At 40.6% G+C, this 24,238-nt stretch overlaps 1 protein-coding gene across 1 annotated transcript in view; it reads right to left on the bottom strand.

The window, feature by feature from the left end:
- Window positions 1–24,238, bottom strand: part of DST (dystonin) — a 361,566-nt gene that overhangs the window by 48,561 nt on the left and 288,767 nt on the right. Inside the window, exons 61-69 of the mRNA XM_026654897.1 lie at window positions 19,927–20,046; window positions 19,650–19,757; window positions 15,690–15,908; window positions 7,907–8,110; window positions 4,816–5,047; window positions 4,206–4,432; window positions 3,331–3,453; window positions 3,018–3,119; window positions 1,254–1,355 (exon numbers count right to left, since the gene is read on the bottom strand). Coding sequence (XP_026510682.1) covers window positions 1,254–1,355; window positions 3,018–3,119; window positions 3,331–3,453; window positions 4,206–4,432; window positions 4,816–5,047; window positions 7,907–8,110; window positions 15,690–15,908; window positions 19,650–19,757; window positions 19,927–20,046 — 1,437 coding nt within the window. The remainder of the gene's footprint in view (window positions 1–1,253; window positions 1,356–3,017; window positions 3,120–3,330; window positions 3,454–4,205; window positions 4,433–4,815; window positions 5,048–7,906; window positions 8,111–15,689; window positions 15,909–19,649; window positions 19,758–19,926; window positions 20,047–24,238) is intronic.

Here is a 24,238-nt window from a genome sequence, read left to right as displayed (position 1 = left end):
AACAATGGTAATGTATTTCCTGATTTAATATTTATATACAGTATCAGGCGGTAGCCATGTTAGTCTGTATCCACAAAAACAAGGAGTAGTCCGGTGGCACCTTAAAGACTAACAGATTTATTTGGGCATAAGCTTTCATGGGTAAAAAACCATCAGGTGCATCTGAAGAAGTAGGTTTTTTACCCACGAAAGCTTATGCCCAAATAAATCTGTTAGTCTTTAAGGTGGCACCGGACTCCTCCTTGTTTTTGTATTTACAGTATGCTTTAAATCAAGAAGATCCCAGCTAACTGAAAAGACAAAGATACATGTTAAAGTCTCCAAAAATACTCTCCTTCCCTTTGGTAATCATGTGCATAGGAAGATACAGAATGTAAGACTGTTTACTATCATGCATTCTGGTTTGTGGCAAAGGCAATAGTAATTTCTGGCTACAGGGGCTGAGATAATATACTACTCTGAACTTGCATAGAACCTTTCACTGAAAAATCTGAAAGCAATTTCAGTAGTCAGTTATCCTATTTTACAGACTGGCAAACTGAGGCAACAAGCTGATTCTTTTTTCACTCAGATTTTTGTAAGATATGTGGTTATGATTCATAAAAAAAGTGATACCATGAAAAAAGAAGAAAGGTATTAATCCTCTTGGCTAAGGTCATGCCGTGAGTCAGTAACAGTCAGGAGCTAAACCAAGGACTCTTGACTCCCAACTCCCACACTAGCCACTACACATCCCTGCTTCCTATTTAAAACATGCATAACAACATGCTGGTGTCATGACCATAATGAATCATATTTCCATACAGTGGGACTCAGAGTTGGCTTAGAACTTTGTTTCATAGCCCAGTGGGGTCTAGTGGAAATGATGTGATCTCAATTTGTGTATTTAGGCATGGTCCATGACATCAGGAGTCAGAGGCTTTGGAGGAAGTTGCCCACCCACATTCCAGATGGAGGTCAAAAGTGGCTGACACGGGGGGAGTGAGAAAAATAAAAGGTGAAGGGAAAAATATCTTCAAATAACTTTTTAACAGAAATCAATGTTATAACAAATGTTTTTTCAGAGTTCTCAAATCATATTTACATAGAATAAAATCTGGCCCCGCTGAAGTCGGTGGCAAAGGTTTTCACCCAGATACAATAAGCTACTTACTGTAAAAGCATTATGATATTTGGAAGTTTTTATAGAACTACACTTGGCTGCTGAAATATGTAGAATCATGAAATAAGAAAAATAAACAGCTAGTTCATACCTTCAGTTCCGCAGTTTGCTGCTTCACTGTTTCTAGATCTGTTCCAACTGGTGACATTGAAGCTAATTTACTGCCAGCAATATCTACCCAGTCAAATATTGCCTGAAAATCACAACATTAAATTGCAGTATAAGATAATATTAAGTAAAACAGTATGGTTAATCTTGTCATGAGGTACAGTTTGAAAGCTATGTACAATACAAGTATAATTCTCATGTTGATATTGCTGAGTTTATCTGCTACTGCAGGAAATAACTTCATTACCCTCTTTATACGAAAATAATCTGGAAAAAATGAAGTTATTAAAAAGTTACTTGACAATCCAAGGCAGCGAATATTGATTACATTGACATCCTGCAATACCTGAATATACAAAAAACCCACTGATTTCAGTGCCAGGAATATGCATGTAAGAGGTGCAGGACTGGACTTTTATTAACTGCAAGATTCTGTCATAGTTACTTCTATTACATAGTACTTTATTTTGGGTAACTGCGCTGATTTCAATGGGACCTCTATTACAGCAAATGCACAGTATAGAATTGCTATTTCTGTAGTGTTCTCATCCTTTATTGAGATTGATTTTTATAGTTGATGTCACTGAATAAAATTTGGCTTTTATTAATGACTAATTAGGCACAAATCCCGCTGAAGTCAATGTGAACAAAAATTCCCATTGAAGTCAATGTGAATTTGAATTGTATACAGAGTGTGGAATTAGACCCATTTGGTACATCTAAGGCCCCACGCTGGGCTGTGTCTGAGCTGCAACTGATCAAGCTCAGTAGGGAGGTGCAAAAGTACCTTCAAGTTACATTTATGCCTCCTCCCAATATTGAGGCTTTCCAGCCAATCTGTCTGTTCCTGACATAATGTAGAACAGCCTCAAGAGTGCTCTGTTTTATGCCAACAGCCCTGGAGGGCTGTAACAGCAGCCGGGGCCTGCAGTGGGAAAAGAATGCCTCAGCTCTGAACTGGTATTATGGCCCCCTATGCCATTAGCCAAGAAGGAGGATGGCTCTCCACCACAGGACAGTTTCCCAAGAATGGGCAGATCCTGCACTCGTGGCAGACAAAAATGCAGACAGACTTTGTATGTAGAGGGGAAATTTATCTGTAGACTTTTTTAAGTAAATCAGCTACATGCACGAGGTGTTCTGATTGGGTAAAATGATGTACTAAAGAACTATATAAACAGCATGACGGAAATGAATAACATATTTAATTCAGAAAATGCAAAACCTTGTACTTATTGTATAAATGAAAGATCTGCAGTAAAATGGAGTTCCTTGAATTTGTCTTCTCTCCCAGGAAAATTGCAGCACTTAGGACTTGAACTATTTAATTTGTTTTTTTCTTCCCTTTTAGCTCATGTAAACATTGTGACACAGCATCAACTTACATATTAATGGAAGTACTGAATGTATCACAATGGAATGTTGCCTATCAGCAGGGTTACCATGCAAAATGTGTGGTAACAAATAAAAGCTGCTCTCAGTCTAGTAATAAACAATGTAACTTTAACTCAAAATTTAAACACAATATGAAAAGTAAATAATTATACAAAGAATGTAAACCAGCATATTTATGATATTATGCAACAAATCTGTGAAAATCCTTCAGTTTATTGATGAAAATGTTAACCATAATTCTACAGATGACATCAATTGACAGCTACCCAGTAATATGGTGTTTTTTCTAAGACATAAAACATGATAACCTTTCTTACTCAAGATTTTGTTAGATGCATCATAACCATCTCACCTGCAGTCCATCTTGGTACTGAACAGCAGCTTGCATGGCTTCATCAAGTTTGTCTATCCGCTCTTTCCATGCTTTGTTTAGAGTATCCCAAGCTGAATTCAGCTGCAATTAAATAGTGAAATATTTCAGTCAGACTTTGGATACTTCAGGGCCAAACCTTGTTCTAATTAAAGTCAATGGATTTTGTCACTGAGTTCAGCTGGCCCCAAAACTTTAACATTACACTACTTCTAAGTACTTTCTGATGGACTATCCATTCTACAGTACACAAACACTATAACATATTAGTATTAAGCATTTATGTTACTCATACCTCATCTATGCTCTTATTGACAATAGGCTTGTCAGGTTCTCCACAAGCAGCTATAAGTTCAGAACCTAAGTTTATCACCATATCGAGTTCTTCCTGCAGTCCATCAACTTCTTCTCGGATAGCCTAAAAGGAGAAAAAATTAAAATTTTCAATGTTGCTATATTTTAAAACTCAAGAATATAGATACAGTTGCTTTTAAGGCACAACATTATCGGCCTTGATTCTTATTTATATTAAGGTCACAAGTGTAACATCTCTCTGGCAATGTGAAAGGACCTTGAAGTAAGCATAAATGCACGCTCACTTATAATGCCCCTTTACATTGACAGTGTGGTGTAAAGTGGCCTTCATTTAAATGAAAACCAGGGCTTATAAGAATAAGTGATTTTGTACAAAAGTAAAAAGTACAGACTAGAAGGCTTTAATCATTTAGAATTCTTCACCCTGCTGTTTTTGTTTTTCAGTGGTCACCATTCCTGCTGCTAAGTTGTTATAACCAGTATAACTGATTGCGGGCTTGGAAGAAAGCATGTTAATTTCATTTCTTTTAAATGCTACATAATATTCAGAGAATCTAAAATATGTATGACTTGTTTAATTTCAATTACATATTTAACATATGCACAGAGACACAGATAAGCCTATAGACATTCACATGTTGAAACATCTATGCACAAAAAGCAAAAGTGTTGATATACTAATTATTTGCCATGCAGTCTTGAAATACTGTTATAGTTAATTTCTATGTAATTATCCCTGTTGGTTTCTGAAGGAATTCTCTTGTTGTATTTCATGGTAATTTTGTAAAAATATCACGTTTCCTGTCTGTATTGGAAAAAAAATCCTTTAAACGTAAAAAAATACTTTCTACTGACCTCTGCAGCCTCTTGCTGTTGTTTGACTACAGAGGGGTCAACTCCAGGTCCCTCCAGTTCTCGGATGAAATCCTGAGTATCTTTAATAGTGACTACAAGAGCCATGTGATCACACCAGAACTTTTCAGCCAGCTCCATCACATCCAGCAATTTGGCCTCCCTTTCCTCAGTCAAGGCCTGGATGTCTTCCCAGATGAAGACCATTTGTTTAATTTTATCCTGAACAGCTAAATAGGCAAATGGACTCTATTACATGGGCAACCAACATTTATGTTTACTTTTATAGTGATACATCATGCATACATATGTCACATGTATACTCCTTATGGAGGAAACCATCTAGCTTTTTAATTCAGGTTGTAAAATACTCACAACAATGATAAACAGAATCATTTAACATAGCACTTAAAAAAAAAACCCACCGAAAGTCTGATTTATGACAACCGTTCATAAAGCAAGAAGATTGCTTTTTTTAAACCTTAAGGCCCTTCTACATGGGAACATTCAAAAATAAGCTAGCTTATTTGAATGAAAAATGAAGGTTTTATTTACCACAGCTTTGTTTATTTCAACTAGAAAGAAACTTTCTCTCTCTCAGATAAATTATTACCTTTAGCAGATATATCCTTATCAGCTCCCTCTGAGCGAGCTATCATTTCCTCCCCACGCTGTTTGAGTGTCTCGTACACGGGCTGAAGTTTTTCCAGATCTACTGACACATTCTTATTTTCACTGATCTGCTCTTTAATCTTCTCAACCTCAGCTGAGATTGAAGGTGGCTGCCTCAGACGTTCAACTATGCGTTCCAGACTCTCGAGGGTTGGATCTATCTTGTCATGAAACTGGGGGCATAAAAGAGGGAGTGGTGAGGAGGAAAGGAAATGGGAGGAAAGACAAAACAATCAAAAGACCTACATCTGACGATTTCCTTGAAAAGAAAGGTACTGATAAACTAACATATTAAACATCCCTAGTTGCATGGTGCGCTCTAATACTGTGTAGCTTTTTATCCCTTTCTAATGACTAGGCTACACAGAGAGCTGTGTGAGACACAGCTACTGCCTCTAAACAAACGGACCAGGTCCTTAGGTCAAGCAATAGAGATTCATGCTTTTGGATCCACAGGTCCTGCGTTCAGTCCCTACAGCTCACCCATAGAAGGGCATTGTTACACCTGCCAACAACATTTACCTGACTATAGTCCTGTTTAATTAATAGACTACTTTGTTCCAAATTTTAGAGAACCATGGGTTTTCCACTTTCATCTTTAACATGTATATGAAGTGATTGTATTCAATACAAAGCTTTGTGTTATTTTAAGGATATGTATTATTATAATGTTTCACATTGGGAACAAGGTTGTGCATGGAAACACTGATGAGGGTTTGATGTGTCAGGTAATTGCTATGAACTAACTGTGTGGTGGCAGTAAGTCCAGATATCTATTATAAGCAGTATCTAACACACCTGGAAGAACTGTGGAAGAACCTGAGAGAGCAGGGTCATCTGAAGTGAAACAAAGAGCAATTCCTTTACACTGAAAAGAACATGGATCCAATGAAAGTACAATTATATACTAAGGGTGAGATGCAGCTGTTACTATATTCAGATGTCTATTACATTTATTGTGATACTATGAAGCCAAATCCTATATAAGTGATAAAAACTGAAGTTAAATTAGTTTAACTCTTCTCTGATTTGCTCTACTCTGCTCTAATTTGCATGCCAGAACATTTTATACAAAAAATTTAAAATGCTGATGAACTCATTGGGCCTGATTTTGCTCCTACTGAAGTGAATGGGACATTTGTCCTTAACTTTAATAGGGAATATTGTATATCTATAAAACAGTACAGCTTCTGGGCTTACACAGTGCCTTTCATGCGTAAGATAGCCTAATGCACTTTACACATTGATGAGTTAGATACTGATACTTCCAAGATTGTGTAAGCAAATGCTTACATCTCCACCATATTATATGTTTATGACAATACACTCTGGGATATTTTAATAAAAAGAGATTATATCAAAACAAATTCTATTGTCTTCTTTTTGTCGTGTGTACATACATTTTTATAAACATATATAAATTTAATCTCAACACATTTTTAAATATGTAAGCAGCTTTTCAACATACTGATACTCTGGAAGTTACAAATGAGCATGCATCTATGATTTTCTTCTTTACATAGAGAAACTCTTTTGTGTTTATATATCTGGCACTCAATACTGGGGTTAGAATAGAAAGTGAGTAGCCTGATTTTTAAAGGTATAGAGGTAAGCTCCAATGGACTTTAATGGCAGCAGGACTGAACCCTTAAAGTACAGAACAATGTTTTCATCTAAAATAATTACCAGTAGTTGTATTTCAGCAGCATGTGTACTTTGATTGTTTTAGAATGCTTAAAAGTATGATGACAACAAGGAGTCTGGTGGCACCTTAAAGACTAACAGATTTATTTGGGCATAAGCTTTCGTGGGTAAAAACCTCACTTCTTCGGAAATAGCACATTACGATACCAGTTGGTGCTCACAGGCTTTTACACACAGTCAGCAGTCTGGAAACATAGTGAGATGACCCAAGGAAAAAAAGTATATAAAGGCATATCCTGAGGAGCATTTTAACATATGATACTTAGAGAAGCATTTGGGAACGTATTCTAGATCTGGAGAGACTATCAATACTATTACTTGTTCCCCAGTGCATGGGAAGGAGGGAGAAGTTGTGTCAGTAGAGCTGTATACAATGTAGTGGTTTTATTCTGGCTTTGGGCTGTATGGTTTTACACACACACACACACACACACACACACACAGCGAGTTTTGTTTTGAATTTGAGTGAACTTGTTTTGAATCTGAGTGAATTTGTTTTGAATTTGAGTGAACTCAAAAAATCTCAAAGTGAAACTAAAAAACACAGAATTTCAGCAAGTTCAAAAGTGAAACCATGCAAAACCTCAAATGTCTCAAGGATTTGATGCATAATAATACACCAACTCAGGTTCACTCCAAAGGTTCCTGAACCTTAGCTTATTTTCCTAGGAACCTGATCAGAGTTTTAAGTTTGTAATGAAATGTGAAATCTAGTAAAATCTGGGGGTTCCGTTTTGATGACTGCACATAAATTCTAATTATAAAACACTGGCTAGCAGTTTGTACATATGTTCAAGTGCTTGTGATTATCTCATTCTCTAACGGCTGGTCTACAAAGAAGATGTAAACCCTTCTACTACTAATATTTAATGGAGATTCTCCTTCACCTTCAGTGGTAGAGGTCTGCATTGGTAGCTGAATGTTGTGAGTTCCAACTATGTATGTGTGACTTAGCTGCTTGACTCTGGTGTCCATAGGGGGCAGCATGGATTACTAATATGCGTAGAAGAAAAAATGTTTGCCCAGAATGAAGGTGAAGGTAACATCCCATATTTAGCATTCAGATGTTCCTTAAATAATGACTTCAAAATGATTTGCCATGTGTCAATAAAATGTTGCAAGGACAGCACAAGTATATTGATCAATATAAAAAGTTATAACCCCCTGACTAACAGAAAAACAATGCCATGAGCAGTGATCTGAGCATTCACAGGCCATGTGGGTGGGTACGGGAGATAAACCTGCCATTTATGGTTAATCCATAGCCTAATGACAATGTATATATTTCCATTTGAATGAACCCAGTTACTTTGAGTTTAAATTGATACCTGAGTAGACTGAGAAATGGCTTCATCCAGTGCCAGTGCTCGCTTTTTGACATCTTCTTTAATTTGACTGTAAAGGGTGTCAGCCGCCACGTATTTCTCTTGGATACAAAAACCTTCTCCTGGGCTCAACTCCAACAACTGAGGGCCAGTTTTGTTCATCTTATCTATATGAGGCTTGTGTTCAGCAATCAGCTCACGCAGTTGCTATAACAAACCAAATAACTTATCAGTTTCTTACGCTTACACCGCCACATTACAGCTGTCTGCACTTCTAACACATCCAGCTGGCAAGGAATTCTAAACAAATACTTTTCATCCTAAAGTACAGCACAAATCACATTGACTATAGTCAGTCATTGGCCTGTCTGTGATGGTTCTCTTTCCAACACTGAATAGCTATCCAGGCACAAAATGTTACATTTAAAGATAGACTAGGAAGCTCTATGAAGTAAATAATGTAGAACATATTATTATATCCAAGATGCTAACTGTGCATACGATACTGGCCACGGACACTCCATTTCATATTAGAGTCTGTAATTCTTGCAATGACAGTAATATTACAGATATTTGCATAACAACACTGGATATCTGCTTTTGACATAATACACCTTGAGGTTAGAACTAATCATTATCACTTACATAGTGCCTTCCATCAAACAAACGCAGAGTACCGTACTAATATTATATTAGCATCAAAGCACTCTGTGATGTAGATAGGGAAAGTCTTATTATCCTGGATTTATAGAAGGAAAAACTGAAACACAGAGAGGTTCAAATAAGCGAATGGTAGAGCTGGGAATAAAATCTACATGTCCCGTTTCCCTGTTCCCTGTTTCAGTCACAAGACCACAGTCTGCCCGACCCCAGGATTTATAAATACATGCTAGGTTTTTGACAGAGACAAGCACATCAATTTGGCCCCAACTGACCCATCCCTGAAAATAAAATCCAGTCCTTTAGAGAAAATCCGTTAAAGTCTTTGGTACTAAGTCCCAACTTAGCCCCTATGTCTTCCCGCTCTCTCTACTACCTTTTACAACAGATCTTCTGAATAGTGGGTGAAAGGGTTTGTGTGAGTAGCCTGTTCTCCCCACCTCTATGACTTCTTATCCTACCTGAAGGCTCACTCTCTCCCTATCCAATCAGGTTCCATCCTCTGGCAGGGACGACTCACCCCTTCCTGTTGCAGTGAACCCTAGTAATTCCTGATTAGGTCCCACTGATCAGCTACTTTGAAACTGAAAAGATCCTTGGAGTTACATTCCAGAGTACACTGTGCAGGGCTACAAAAGTGTCAGTGACCGAGTCGTGGGAAGTCTTGCCTAGGAGTTGGAGCAAGAGTCTGGCCTACCAGTTAGAACTGACTCCAGATGGGGCAGATTCAGGAGTGAACCCAAGGAACATAACCGGGTCAGAGACCAAAGCCTAAACTGAAGGGTTAATTGGAGTCTCAGTCAGAAGGAGTAGAGGAGGGTCAGAACCAGGAGTCAGAAAGAAAAGCCTAAGCTGAGGAGTTAGCCAGAGTTGCAGTCAGAAGGGGGAGCTGATGGTCTGAGCCAGGCATACAAAGTGAGGAAGGAGCTGGGGGGTAGAGCAGGCACAGGCTGGAGCAGGAGCAAGATTAGAGACAGTGGAACGAGAGATGGGACCAAGCACAGCTGCAGGCTAGGAATGTGTTGAGCAGCCACTGGATTGCAGCTGCTACTGAGCTTAAGTCTCAGCCTGCAGATTCCTGCAGCCAATCAGGTGGCACAGTCAATCAGATAGCTTGTATCAGGGCCAGCTGCACTCACTGGGTTGCCAGGAGATTGGCTCTGCTGCAGTTGGTTCTTGGCAGTCCCCCCACTTCAAGTGTGCCTCATACCGACTGTAGGACTAGTTTCAGGGCATACTTCCGGTGGAAGGCATATATGAGTTCTAGATCATGGACATTTTCTACCAGCTCCCACAATTGCTCTTCCAGTCCATAGCCCTCCCAGTCCACCAGATAATAGAGTTTGCTTCAAATTCATTTGGAGACTAGAATTTCCCAGACCTCCTATTCCTCTTGTCCCTGGATATTGATGGGAGGTGGTGGTAGAGTAGAGTGGCCATGAAAGGGATTCTCCAGGTACGGTGTCAGAAGAGACACATAGAAAACCGGGTGGACCTTCAAATATTCCAGCTTTCCCTAAACACTACGGGATTAATTTGTTCCATGACCTTAAATGGGCCTAGGTATTGATGGTCCTAATTGCTTGGGAACGGGTGGATTTTAGATGTTTGGAGGACAACCAGACCGTATCTCCTACAGACAGGGTCGGTGTGACTTGGCATTTTTGGATTAGCATGATATTTGTATGCCTCCTTGGAAGCTTCAAAGATTCAATAAGCTCTTGGTGCTCCCGGTGAAGGTGGGCAACTAGATCTGCTGTGGTAGGGACTTGGGAGTCTGGAGGGGCAGCTGAATGAAGTTGAGCATGGAAACCGTAGTTTGCACAGAATGGGCTCTTTCAGGTGGATGCATGAGTGGAGTTGTTGTATGCAAATTCTGCATATGGCAGAAGGATGACCCAGTCATCTTGACGATAATTGAGAAAGCAATGGAGGTATTGCTTGAGGACCTGGTACACTTATTCTGTCTGCCCGTTGGTCTGTGGGAGATAAGGTGAGGAGGTAAGCAATTCCATTCTTAAGAGTTTGCACCAAAAAATGGGAAGTGAATTGATCTCAGACTATTGTTGGCAGCTCATGGAGCCAAAACAACATGATCTAGAAAAAGAAAAAAGTGGGCCATTTCCTGGGCGGTTGAGAGAGAGTGAATGGAAATAAAGTGCATGATTTTAGTGAGGACATCAATTATGACAAGGATGATGGTGCAAGCCTATGATGAAGTCCAAGAATACCGAGGACCAGGGTTGAGATGGGGTAGGCAAAGGCTGAAGGAGGACAAGTGATTCTGCACGTAGGCACTTGCTTCAACAGCACAGATCACATGAATTAACGTACCTCTTAACACCAGTACTCAATGTTGGCCACCAGAAATTCAATAACACTTAGGTCTTGGGTTTTGAAGCAGACAATATGGCAGGAAATTGGTATACTGTGACACATCTTTAATACCTCAAGTCCTGGCTGGTCCTCTGGGATATAACAGCACCTTCCGCGATAAAGCAGACCATCTTTCAAATGAAACCATGAGCTGGGCAGAATGTTAGAAGCATCTAGGGTCTGACAGACCTTAGAAGCTTGGGTCAGGGGGAAACAGGGATGGGATGAGGAACATCTGATCCTGTTTGCTGTCCCTTGAGTCAAATTTGACAGGTGTACAATGGTAGCCAAGGGAGCAGTGCCTGACTCAGCAAGTATGTGTTTGTGGGACAGGGTATCTGCCTTCCCATTCCATGATCCAGGGTGGTACATGATGACAAAATCAAATCTGGAAAAGAAAAGTGACCTGATGCTCTGTTGCTGGTTAAGGTTACAAGCACTTCAAAGATACTCCAGATTCTTCTGGTCGGCTCAGTTCTTAGCAGGGCGTCCCAGGGCTTAGTGTCCAAATTCTCCACAATATAGGTGTAGATCTGAAGCACAGCATCAGCCCTTCTCTGCATCAGAGAGGCAAGGCTGAACCCAGCTGATCTTCCTGGGCCCCTGTGATGAGAACATGGAAGGGGATCGGGAACTCGACTCTCTCTCCAAGAGGTGTTCAGTCAGGCAATCATTAATACTGGTACACAACTTGACCAAGGCATCCAAGTCAGGTGGCTACTCCACCAAGGCCAGCTTGTCCTTGATTTCCTTGCTTATGGCATATCAGAAATGGTAGTGCTACATCACCTCATTCCATTTAGTGTCTACTGCCAGGCAATGGAACTCTATGGAAAACTTGGCAACTGACCTGTTTCCTCTAAGTGCATTCTTGGTGGACTCCATGCAATCCAGATCATCAACTACAACTGCCACAGCTCTAACAAACTCTTCAAACTACCCCAGCAGGGGGTTAGAAGTCTCCAGGAGGGAAGACACTGGACCTCCCCAGTTAGTAGACTAATAATAAGTCCTACTCAGGTTCGGTCAGTGGAAAATGACTGGGGCCATAGCATGAACAGGAGCTCTCACTGGTTCATGAAGCTACAGAACTTGTTACGGTCCCCATCAAATTTATCCAGCATTGGAATCTCCGGTTTCTGGAAGCTAGGGCGGCAGCTATGGACGGGAAGATTTGAGCCTGTAGGTCTACAGCGTGTACCTACAAAACCATAACCTGGGCCTCTAGGATCTGCAGGAATCCCACAGTGTCCAGTACTGCCCTTGGACTCCATCTGAAGGGCAGTACTGCTGCTTACCCACCCTTGTTCAATCTTTTGGGCTGCTCAAAGTGTCAGCAACTGAGTCGTGGGTGATCTAGCCAAGTGGCTGAAGCAAGAGTACGGCCTACCAGAGAGAGCTGAATCCATTGGGGGAAGTCCAGGACTGAAGTCCAAGGTTATAGCTGGGCATCAGAGACCAAAGCCTAAGCCAAAGGGTTAACTGGAGTCACAGTCAGAAGGTGAAGAGAGGGTCAGAACCAGAAGTCAGAAAGCAAAGCCTAAGCTGAACGGCTAGCCAGAGTCACAGTCACAGGGTGAAGCAGAGAGTCTGAGACAGCAGTCAGAGATCAGGAAGGAGCTGGTGGCTGGAGCTAGAGCAGGTACAGGCTGGGGCAGAGGCAGGAGCAAGACTAGAGACAGTGGAGGAAGGTACAGGACCATGTGCAGCTGTGGGCTAGGAACGCAAGCAACCACTAGACTGCTGCTGCTATTGAGCGTAAGTATCAGCCTGCCGATTCCTGCATCTATCAGGTAGCGCGGTCAAACAGACAGCTTCCATCAGGGACAGCCTCACTCACTGGGTTGCCAGGAGACTGGCTTGGCTGCAGGCTGGTCCCTGACAGAAAGCCAGGAACAAGCAAAAACACTGTTCCTATTCCAAGCTTTCTTTTACATTTTAAAATGCATTGTGAGGACCCAATGAAGTGGTAGCTGGGTCATGCTGCAAATAAATCTCCTCCCCTTCAGCAGAGGAGATCTTAATCCTGAATTGTACCTCATCTGCTCCCCCTAGAAAAAGAATGAGACCTAGGGTGGGGTAGGAGACAACCAGTCTCTTCCCCAAAATAACGATGTAGCAATGAAAGTCAAAGCTTATGTAGGGGAGGCAAATAATGTGGGACCTGGGGAAGGAGGATTGCTCGACATGATTTGGGTCCTCAAAGGTTCAGATAGTTCAGTAAAGTCTGAACTTCTGGATGACTATCCACAGAGAACACTTTTGGTTTTGCCTATCACTGGATTCTAAGTAACTGACAAGCAAAGAGACCAATTGTCTCAAACCTAATCATTCCATAAAACTGACTCCAGATCAGCATTGTAGCCACGTTGGTCCCAAGATATTAAAGAGGCAAGGTGGGTGAGGCAAATCTTTATTACCTCACCCACCTTGTCTCTCCAAATCAGTAGTGACTGTACGTTGCATTCCTATCCTTTGCAACAAGCTGCAGTGGTAGAAAAAGGATATAAAGCAGTAAATAAGTGGGTATGCTATAGTAATAAAAATGGAGAAAAGGGTTTTTACAAAATTTCAGATATTTGGGTTTTGTATACTCATAGGGGAAGTTTACCCCTAGGCATCAGAACAGCACAAGGTCCATGCATCCACTTAAGTTCTATTTAAATGGTGCACAGGTGCTGAGGTGGCTCTCTGTTCAGGGATAAATTTCACCCAGGTTGATTTACTGTGTTATTAAAATAGGATTAACTAAATGAAGTAAATGACTCTAGATGTAATAAAACAAATACTATTTAACTATAACATAAAAAAATAAAATGGAGTACAGTTCACTGTATTAACATTTAAAACTTTAAAATAAAAATAAAATAGGGCTAGATATGATTTAGAACAGGGGTCGGCAACCTTTCAGAAGTGGTGTGCCGAGTCTTCATTTATTCACTCTAATTTAAGGTTTCGCATGTCAGTAATACATTTTAACGTTTTAAAGGTCTCTTTCTATAAGTCTATAATATATAACTAAACTATTGTTGTATGTAAAGTAAATAAGGTTTTTAAAATGTTTAAGAAGCTTCATTTAAAATTAAATTAAAATGCAGAGCCCCCCAGACCGGTGACCAGGACCCGGGCAGTGTGAGTGCCACTGAAAATCAGCTCGCGTGCCGCCTTTGGCACCCGCGCCATAGGTTGCCTACCCCTGATTTAGAAGGTCTTTCTCATGGCAAACTATTTTGGAAACAATTCCAGAAAATCAGTATTTCAATTTAGATCCATTATTCATTAAAAACTCGTATAACATTAGTCTTCCGCTAAACAAACAAATCTTCAGCTAATGGCATGATCTAGTAAAAATACAACTGTCGGGCCTCGTGCAAGCAGAATGATTGAAGTCAATGGGTCTAATTGCGTGAGAAAAGTGAGCAAGATTAGGCTTGTAACTAAGGAACATGTTTTGCAAAGATGATGTAATATACCCAGTCTTAATCTCTTAATGGAAAATGTTTGTCTCTGGTGGACAATACACATAGTTTGAAGGCAATTGGGTGAAGCCACTGTACATCAACCAATATATGTGAACCGTGCATTTGCATTAAAGTCTGAGAGAAAACAAGACAAGTGAGTCGCTAAAATTTTAAATCTATGGAGCTAAGTACATTTATCCACTGTAAAATCAGTGCACCGAGGAATATAATATGAACACTGAATAGTTAATGTACAAAAAATGATATATTCTATACCAAATGCAAATAATCTTGTCTGTAGGCAAGATCATATTCAGCTCACTAAACTAATAAGTAGCATTTATTTTGTGACTTTATTATCCACACTTGAGTCCTGCATTCAGTGTAATAGCAAATGTCTAAAAATATTTTATATATTAGAAATCACGTACATTATGCACTGGAACCAAAGTGCTGTATGCTTGGCCCTCTCTGTCTGTAACACTGGAAAATCTAGTTGTCTCATTATCTCCTTGGCTCATAAAAAACATAAGATTAGCTCTCCAAAGGAATAACAACAACAAAAAGACAAATTTTGCATATCTCCATAATATTTTATATATATATATATATAGCACCTAAACTACTGATAGGCATTATTAATCTGAAATAAAGGAACAAATAAAAATGACTTCCAAGTATTCTGCAATGTTATGAGAAATCTACTCATTTTGAGTAGACATCTTCAAAGTGAGCCCCCTGAACATACAATTTGCTTACTAAACCCATTTAGACCACAGTATTCTCATAGTTCAGAAAACATCTGAGAGATTCTACTTGTATTGGATCAGTCTGGTAGTTTGGTTCAGAGCAGGTACTCTAGTTCTTATGATAGTCAAGATTTCTCTTATCTTGTTCCTTGCCTATTCTTTCCCAATTCTGTTTTTTATCTGTTTATGTTTTCAGTTTGTTCTAACACCGACATCTAAGTGAACTTTTTAAACTGACTTCATAGCTCTTTAACTTTTGTATATTCCAAATCTGCTGCTATAATTACAAGTCTCTTTTGTGTTTCTAGTGTTCACTTCCTTTACTAGAAAACCTTGTTTATATATGCAGTTTGGCAAACAGTGACAGGATTTAAATAAAGAGCACTTATTTTGGAATATCATTTTACATAACTTTTTTTTAATAGTGTACAACTGCATCAAATGCGTTTGAATCTGAGAATTGGACAGTACTAAGGAGGCAGGCTGCAATGTACGGGATCTTTGTGTAAGCTTTGTTTTATAAAATAGCAGTGTGCTTACCCGATGCTCTTCTTGCTGTTGCTTTAAAGTTTCATATTCAAGAGCTGGAGCAGGAAGCTGCGAGATGACCATTTCTATTTCAGTTAACCACGGCCAAAGCTCTTCATAAGTCTCCCAGAACTGGTTAACCAGGGATTGAGCACGTTCCAGCTGAAGGTTCCTCTCAGCGTTCATTTGACAGACCATATCATATTTCTGTAAGAGGCTTTCCAGTTTTCTCTAAAACAACATTAGCAAGAAATAGCAGCACTTATCTCTCTTTCAATCTTAGATATTTACACAATGTCTATTACCCAGGTATCTAAGCATCTTATTATATTTATTACACCACCATTAAGTAAAGCTAGCCCAAATTCTGCTCTTAGTAGTGCTAATGTACTTGAAGTTAATAGAATTAATCCAGTTTACACAGATTTTGACACACTGTTTTCAAGACAAACACATTTTTAGTGATGTCTTGTATTTTTCTAGGCTTCATTCGGAGGCCTCCAGAACAACTTACAAACTGTGGGCTTGATCGTGACTCTTAGGCACAGCCCTGCATTGGAGCCAAACCACCACGAGAGGAAGGGAACACTGGGGAGCACTGAGGTAAGCAATCCGTGTCATCCTGTCAGGAGTGCAGTATATTCTCCTCCGAATGTCCACCCAGCCCACTGGCTGGCACGTGGGAGGAATGGAGTTAGAGTCATAGCTGTGACTGTTATTCTAGCAGCCCTTATGCAGGCAATGCAAAGAGGAAGGAGGTTCCTTACTCCCTCCCTCTGTATAGCCTCCTAAGGGCCCTGAATAAATAGTTATCTTTCACCCTCCATTGAAATTCAGCCACCTCTAGCATAAAACATAGCAGTTGCTCTGAACCAGCAACATTGCATAGCAGCTTTAGAAGGCAATATGAAGGATAGCTTGTGCAACTGAAACGACAAGTGGAATTTTAGATAGGTGGATTATAACTTGGAAGTTTAAATTTGGCCAGAAAACCTGGGTTAAACCCCTGCTCTGGTGAAGAGTGCCATATGACCTTTAAGTGACTATAGGTAGTCAGGACCTTGGTTTTAAGTCTTATCCAAAATATGTAGTAGCACAGTGACTACTAGTACAGTACTGGGGTACAAGTACAGCTCAGTCTGGGAGAAGATTGTCATCTATAGAATCATCACCACGACTCTTGGCAGAGCCTGAGTTTTCCTTGGAACTCTCAAATCAAAGTGCTACTGATCAGGCACAAAACTCCTTTGTTTACAAGACCTGATGAGGCAACAGCCTCAGCTGGCATGGCTGGTCTTATAAACAGTCAGCAGAAAGTGTGACATGTTTCTTTTATATTTTAGCTTATATTAACTAATGGTTAATATTTATGCAAGTGGTAATAAAAAAATTAAGATAGCAAGTAGCTATACATTTCTCCCATGGAAAGCAGTCCACGTTATCATTCTTGTGAAAGATTATATGTGACAGTGAACACAAGAGCCCTGAAAATAAATAAATATATAAATAAACTTGATTGTGAAATAGTGTCTTTTTTTGGACGAACAAGCTATCCTGAGTTTATGTCTTGCATGTAAATTAAGTTACAAAGATGCTATCCAGAGAACAATACACAGTCTAATGCACAGATAAATGGTAATTTTCACTAAGTACATTACAAATATTTAACAAAAGCTCATATGAAATCACCTTCTTTTACTTCTACAGCCATTTACTTAAGTAAACTGAATTCCTTATTTATTTTAGGGGCAAATCAGCCTTCTTTTCCCCAGCTGCAGAGATCCCCCATGCAACTGAACAGATGGTTTTCTGCTGCACAAGGATGAGATGCATTAGAAGTGGGGGGAACCATGCAAGGTGTGAGCACTCATGCTCCCCCTTGCTCACCACTGTCCAGCAAAAAGGGAGCTGAGTATCTTTAGGCTGGGAGAATCTACCACTATGCAGATCCTCCCATCCCCAGCTCCGTATAAGAGAAGGTGCAAAACCCCCTATCAGGCTCTTTTAGCCACTTGGCTGAAATAGTCTCCACAGATAAGAACATAAGAATTTTCACACTGGGTTCAATGGTCCATCTAGGACAGTATCCTGTCTCCAACAGTGGCCAGTACCAGAGCTTCAGGGGACAGTAGAAACAGGGCAGTTGGAGTGATCCACCCATGCATTCCCCTCCCAGCTTCTGGCAATCAGATTTTTGGGGTCTCCCAGAACATGTGGTTGCATTCCTGACCATCTTGGCTAATGGCCATTGATGGGCCTATCCTCTATGAACTTCTCTAGTTCTTTTTTTTTTTTTTTTAACAAAGTTATACTTTTGGCTATCACAGGTTGTGTCTTGTGTGAAAAAGTACTTCATCTTACTGGTATTAAATCTGCGGCCTATTAATTTTATCAGGTGACCGCAGGTTTTTATATTGTGGGAAAGGATAAATAACATTTCTCTGTTCACCTTTTCCACACTTTTTATGATTTTATATATCTATCATATCCCTTTCTTACTCATCTGTTTCTAAACTGAACAACTCTAATCTTTTTAGTCTCTCAGCTGCTCTATACCTTTGATCATCTTTGTTGCCCTTCTCTGACCCTTTTCCAGTTCTAATATATACTTTTTGAGATGAGGTGACCAGAACTGGACACAGTATTCAAGATGTTGCACCCCATGGATGTGTATAGTGGTATTATTATATTTTCTCTCTTATTTTCTGTCACTTTTCTAATAGTTCCTACCATTCTGTTAGGCTTTTGACTGCGGCTGCATAATGAGCTGAAATTTTCAGATAATTATCCATGGTGACTCCAAGATCTCTTTATTGAGTGATAAAAGCTAATAGATATGTATATGTGTGTAGTTGGGATTATTCTTTCCAATGTGCATGACTTTGCACTTATCAATGCTGAATTTTACCTGCCATTTTGTTGCTCAGTCACCCAGTTTTGTGAGATCCCCCTGTAACACTTTACTTTGGTCTTATCTATTGTGAATACTTTTATTTCCTCTGCAAACTTCACCACTTCACTGTTCACTCCCTTTTCCAGATCATTAATGAACATGTTGAAAAGCACAAGTCCCAGCACACATCCTTTGGGGACCTTGCTTTTCACCTCTCTCCAGTGTGAAAACTGACCATTTATTCCTACCTCTTGTTTGAGGCCTGACCCAAAGCCCACTAAAATCAATGGAAAGATTCTCATTCAGTTTGCTTTGAATCAGTGGGCTCAAGGGCTCCACAGCCCTTGAGGGAAGATTCCTCTTTCTTGTCCTCGGCGCATCTCCTGATTGTCTAACCCAGCAACACAAGCCAAACAGTGAGATCTGGATTTTAGCTGTAATGCTGACTGCTGTTCATAAATAGCAACACCATTAAAGGATTCCTAACAGGCTTTTACTGCATTGCTGTGGATTATAAAGGGCCCAATTATAATATATGGAGATATACCTATATCATAGAACTGGAAGGGACCCTGAAAGGTCATCGAGTCCAGCCCCCTGCCTTCACTAGCAGGATCAAGTACTGATTTTTGCCCCAGCTCCCTAAGTAGCCCCTTCAAGGATTGAACTCACAACCCTGGGTTTAGCAGGCCAATGCTCAAACCACTGAGCTATCCCACCACCCACACTTACTCCTGTTGACTGATACTTAATCACCCAGATAGTCACATTGTCTTACATAATACTCAAAGGTGGGTAAAGGTGGCAAAATCAGGCCTAAAAATCAATGGAAGACAATGAAGTAAATACTCAGTGCTTACTTGCTGAACATTTCTAAGGAAAGAAGTCTCAAGGGAATTTGTGCCTCAAGAGTATCCCTTCTTGTATGATTGTTTGCTCAGATCAAATGATCTCCTATTCACAACTGATGAACTTGCCTGATCAATAATAGTGGAAAAAGAAAGATGATCCTGTGGGAGTGGCTCTGTAAATGCAGAGATTCAAAGCCATCATGCCAGCTGTGAGTTATGGTACCTTACCTTCATGGACTGTTTCTCCTCTTCAGTGCATGTGTTCATAATCTCATCCCCAGTTTCAACAAGTTCATCTATAGCATCCTTGTGCCTCAAAATCTCCATGGTAAATGCCTTGTGACACAATAAATACCGGTCAGCAATAAAGGTTGAGTACATGAAGCGAAAACTATTTTCAAAGTGCATTATGATGGACTGAAAATTAAATCATGCTAGTACATTTTCTAGACTAAGAAAGCACTGGCCAATAATTAACATGACAGTTGGAAATGCATTTCTTTACCTTTTGAACTTGTAGCTGAGCAGCAGTCTGGTCTTGCTCAAGCCTAATATCACCCAGAGACATCAATTTTTTTTCTGTTTCTGCAATCCAGGCTAATTCTGCATCAGCTGCTTGATCAAACTAAATAAAGGAGACATGAATTAGTTCAGCAGTTTTATATTGATTGTCTTTAGGTAGTTAAAAAGCCACATTTTAAAAAAATGCAAATGCTGAATTGTTAAAAAGATAATGGTCCATTTCTATATACAATTTCACGTATTTGTGAACTATAGAGCTCAAAATGGTACTGAGAGCTTTAATAAAACCAGCGTAATTCATAAGCATGAAAAAGCAGCAGCAAAATAAGAGAGGCATAATATACTTTCCTCAAACTTGCAAACCTCTATCAGACAACATTGGAAGATCACAGAGAATGTAGTGCATGTAGAATTTTTCACTGAATATTACTTTTCCTTGTTAGTGATGACCCTAACTTTCACTTGTCTTTTCCATCTGTTTTAAAATGTTTTTATTGTAATTATCCGGAGACAAATCAATATAATCTTATGACATTAAGAAGTTTAATGAGATCTAGAAGCATTAGTGCAATATTAGACAATAAGGTTGAAATCCTGGCCCCACTGAAGTCAATGCAAAACTGGTGTATTAAGTGAGAAAATGCTCTTTTTGAATTTGGGCACAGCCTGTTCTGTTCCTGAAGAACTGACTTTCCATTAGAATTAGTTAATACTTTGATGTTTTAAAAAATATCTCAAAGAATTTCTGAGTAGGAGGCGATGTTCTGTTACATTGTGCAGAAAGGAGCAATGAACCAGGAAAAGAGGTATAAGGGGCCCTAAAACCTGTAGAAAGGGGACAGTAGATTGAACACAGCATAGTTCAGATTCAACCCATGTCTATATGACCCTCTGGGCAAACATGCATTTGCACACTACAGTTTTAGAGGTATTTTTGAGGTGAAGCCAAGGAGAAGCAACATGTTGGATGCTGAATTGTTTTGAAAATCTGTCCACAAATGTCACAGTAGAAGCTGGTGGGCGCTGAGCAGTTTTGAAAATCTGGCTCATATTTAGGTGATGCTGGGTATGTCAACACTAGCACTGGAAGATGAGGGGGCATACCCATGCTAGCGCTGATTGAACTGGTGCTCTAAAAACAGAAGTGTAGTTGTAGTGGTGCAAGGACAGGATGGGCTAGCCACCCTGAGAACGATCCTGTCTGAGACCATAGGTACATGCTAGCCCAGGGATCGGCAACCTTTGGCACGTGGCCTGCCAGGGTAAGCCCCCTGGCGGGCCGAGCCAGTTTGTTTACCTGCCACGTCCACAGGTTCGGCCAATCGCAGCTCCCACTGGCCACGGGTCACTGCTCCAGGCCAATGGGGGCTGCGGGGAAGCGGCAGCCAGCACATCCCTCGGCCTGCGCCGCTTCCCGCAGTCCCCATTGGCCTGGAGCGGCGAACTACGGCCAGTGGGAGCCGCGATCGGCCGAACCTGCGGACGCGGTAGGTAAACAAACCGGCCTGGCCCGCCAGGGGGCTTACCCGGGGACCGCGTGCCAAAGGTTACCGATCCCTGTGCTAGCCCCTCCCCTCACTCACACTGCAGCAGCAACACTTCTATTTTTAGTGTGCTAGCTCAGTCAGAGCTAGTGGAGGTATGTCTCCTTGAGCTGGAATTTACACCTTTGTGCTCTAGGGCAGCCAGACCCTAAATGACAGCTGAATTCTTCTGAAAATCCATCTCCAGTTGTGGGTGTTGAGCACTTGAAATTCTTTCCCTGTGCTCTTTTGAAAATCGATGAAAAGGTACTGTGTCATAATCTGTCACATGCATTGTAAGATTTCCTTGTAGGTTCCCTATTCCAGCACTGACCACACCGACTTAGCTTGACAAACCCCACAGTTTACAAGTTTGTAGCTGCAGACCCACCATTGTAGTGCGCCTCCAATGTACCTGAGGTGTACTTTAACCACTAAGTCTGTCGTGTCTTAGTGTGTAATTATGCATGCATAGGCCTGAAATTTATTTTTCCCTTATGAGTCAGTCTTTATCATCCTTATTTTAATCCATTTGTTATACGAAACAGAGCACAAACATTTTTCCACTAGCTGTCATCTCTCATTTATAGTGATAGAAGGTAAGTTTGTCCTAAATTTTGCAACTACTTTATAGAAAAATATAATCTCATTCAGTCTGCATTATGATACTACTGCCAAACTAGTGTACTACACCAGTGGTATTCACACCATGGTTCTAGAGCTGCATGTGGCTCTTTGGGCCCAGTTCTTCTGAAGTCCACCCATCGGATTAAAGCTTATCTTAGTCTGCAGGGGTCTCAATGCTATCACAGGTGTGTGTCTCACACTGTCTGACATGCTGTGCAAGGCATCTCAGGATATGCTAAGCAAACATAACAAGGCTGCTTTGTTTCCTCTAAAAGGGTGGGATGGTAGCAGGGGGTCAGAAGAAGGGCAGATGACAGTGAATGGACTTATAGAGAACTACAAATTACTTGAAATGTTTCTTTTTGTTGTTGCATTGCCATGGGTATGTCGTAATATTGAATAAATGCCCAATTGAAGAAGGTCATGATGCAAACATGGCAATGGAATGCCTAAATGCTGTGACACAACTACAGAAGAACCTCAGAGTTACGAACACCAGAGTTACAAACTGACTGGTCAACGACACGTCTCATTTGGAACCGGAAGTACGCAATCAGGCAGCAGCAGAGACAAAAAAAGAAGAAGCAAATACAGTACAGTACTGTGTTAAACGCAAACTACTAAAAAAATAAAGGGAAATTTAAAAAAAAGATTTGAGAAAGTAAGGAAACTGTCTGTGCTTGTTTCATTTAAATTAAGATGGTTAAAAGCAGCATTTTTCTTCTGCATAGCAAAGTTTCAGAGCTTTACTAAGTCAATGTTCAGTTGAAAACTTTTGAAAGAACAACCATAACGTTTTGTTCTGCTATGAACATTTCAAAGTTACGAACAACCTCCATTCCAAAGGTGTTATTAAATGATTCTTTCAGGTTGAGTTTCTAGGTGAGATTTGTATGTACAGTATGTTAAAGAATGAACACTGAAAAAATGGTACTGCTTGTATCAGGATTTCACAATGGCATTTTATTTCCATTATGGAGGACAGAGTAAATTATGAGCTTTAAATTACCTTGGCCAAGTCAGAATTCATCATTTTGATACCATCAAATTAATATTCCTGATGCACATTATTTCCTATTTTGTTTGATCAGAAAAGGACGACTTGTTAATGTGATGAATAATTAAGAATTCCTTTGTTAACACTCTGTAAAGCTTCCTCTTTGGCAGAACTAGAGTAGCAGAATGGACCCATAGAATGCAAACATAATGGGCAATTTTATATTTTATTTCTACACAGAACTCCCAGGGAACAAGGGTAGAACTTGACTCAAATAGCTTCAATATTGGGAGTTGAAGTGATATCTGGGGTAATTCCATAGACTTCTGTTGCGTTACACCTGGGATCATTTTGGACCAGTTAGTTACAAGAATTAATCTCCAATCTGACATTCACATCAGGCTCTTCTTTCACATCTTTGAGGTGCCCTCTACCCATGCCTTGCTCTTTTGTCACTGATCAAAAAGGTCCGCTCTAACTCCACACCAGTGCCTCCTTACCCACTAGCCCACAGGCGCTGATTTTTTTCCCAGTGGGAGCTCCATCCCCGCTCTTACCCAAGGCACCGCCCCTACTCAACCTCTTTTCCTGAGTCCCTGCCCTCACCCTGCCTCTTCCCGCCCCTGCTCTGCCTTCTCCCCCAAGACCCCCCGACTGCCTGCCACTCACTGCTCTCCGCCCTCCCCCAAGCTGATCTACGACCCCGCTGAACAGCTGTGGCTGGTGGGTACTGAGCACCCCCTATTTTTTTTCTGAGGGTGTTTGACCCCCAGAGCACCCCTGTAGTCGGCACCTATGCTCTAGCCCACGTGTTCTTGCTGCCTTTGACCCTCTGCAAATCCTCTAAGTATTTGCAGCACTGTTAAATTACAACTACATTCATCCCTCCTCAACATCTCTGCCCAAATAACACTTCAGGTGGTTGCCTGTTGTAACACCCCTGAGCAGGAGGTTGGCTCCTTCCTCATACGTAGCTCCTGGAGTTACCATACCTAGCCTGGCACCAGCCCCTTCTGGCTTCCCCAACATAGGAGAAGTCTGAGGTGGTCTGGGTGTGGTAGGAGAGGAGGGATCACGATTGGAGTGCAATGTGTCCTCATGATGCTGTCTGGTGGAGCAGCCCTTTGGAACTATTATCCACTAGTGCA

This window comes from Terrapene carolina, unplaced genomic scaffold (assembly GCF_002925995.2).
Source record: "Terrapene carolina triunguis isolate 2854851 unplaced genomic scaffold, T_m_triunguis-2.0 Scaffold42, whole genome shotgun sequence".
NCBI lineage: Eukaryota > Metazoa > Chordata > Testudines > Emydidae > Terrapene > Terrapene triunguis.
This window is presented reverse-complemented; position numbering and strand designations above follow the sequence as displayed.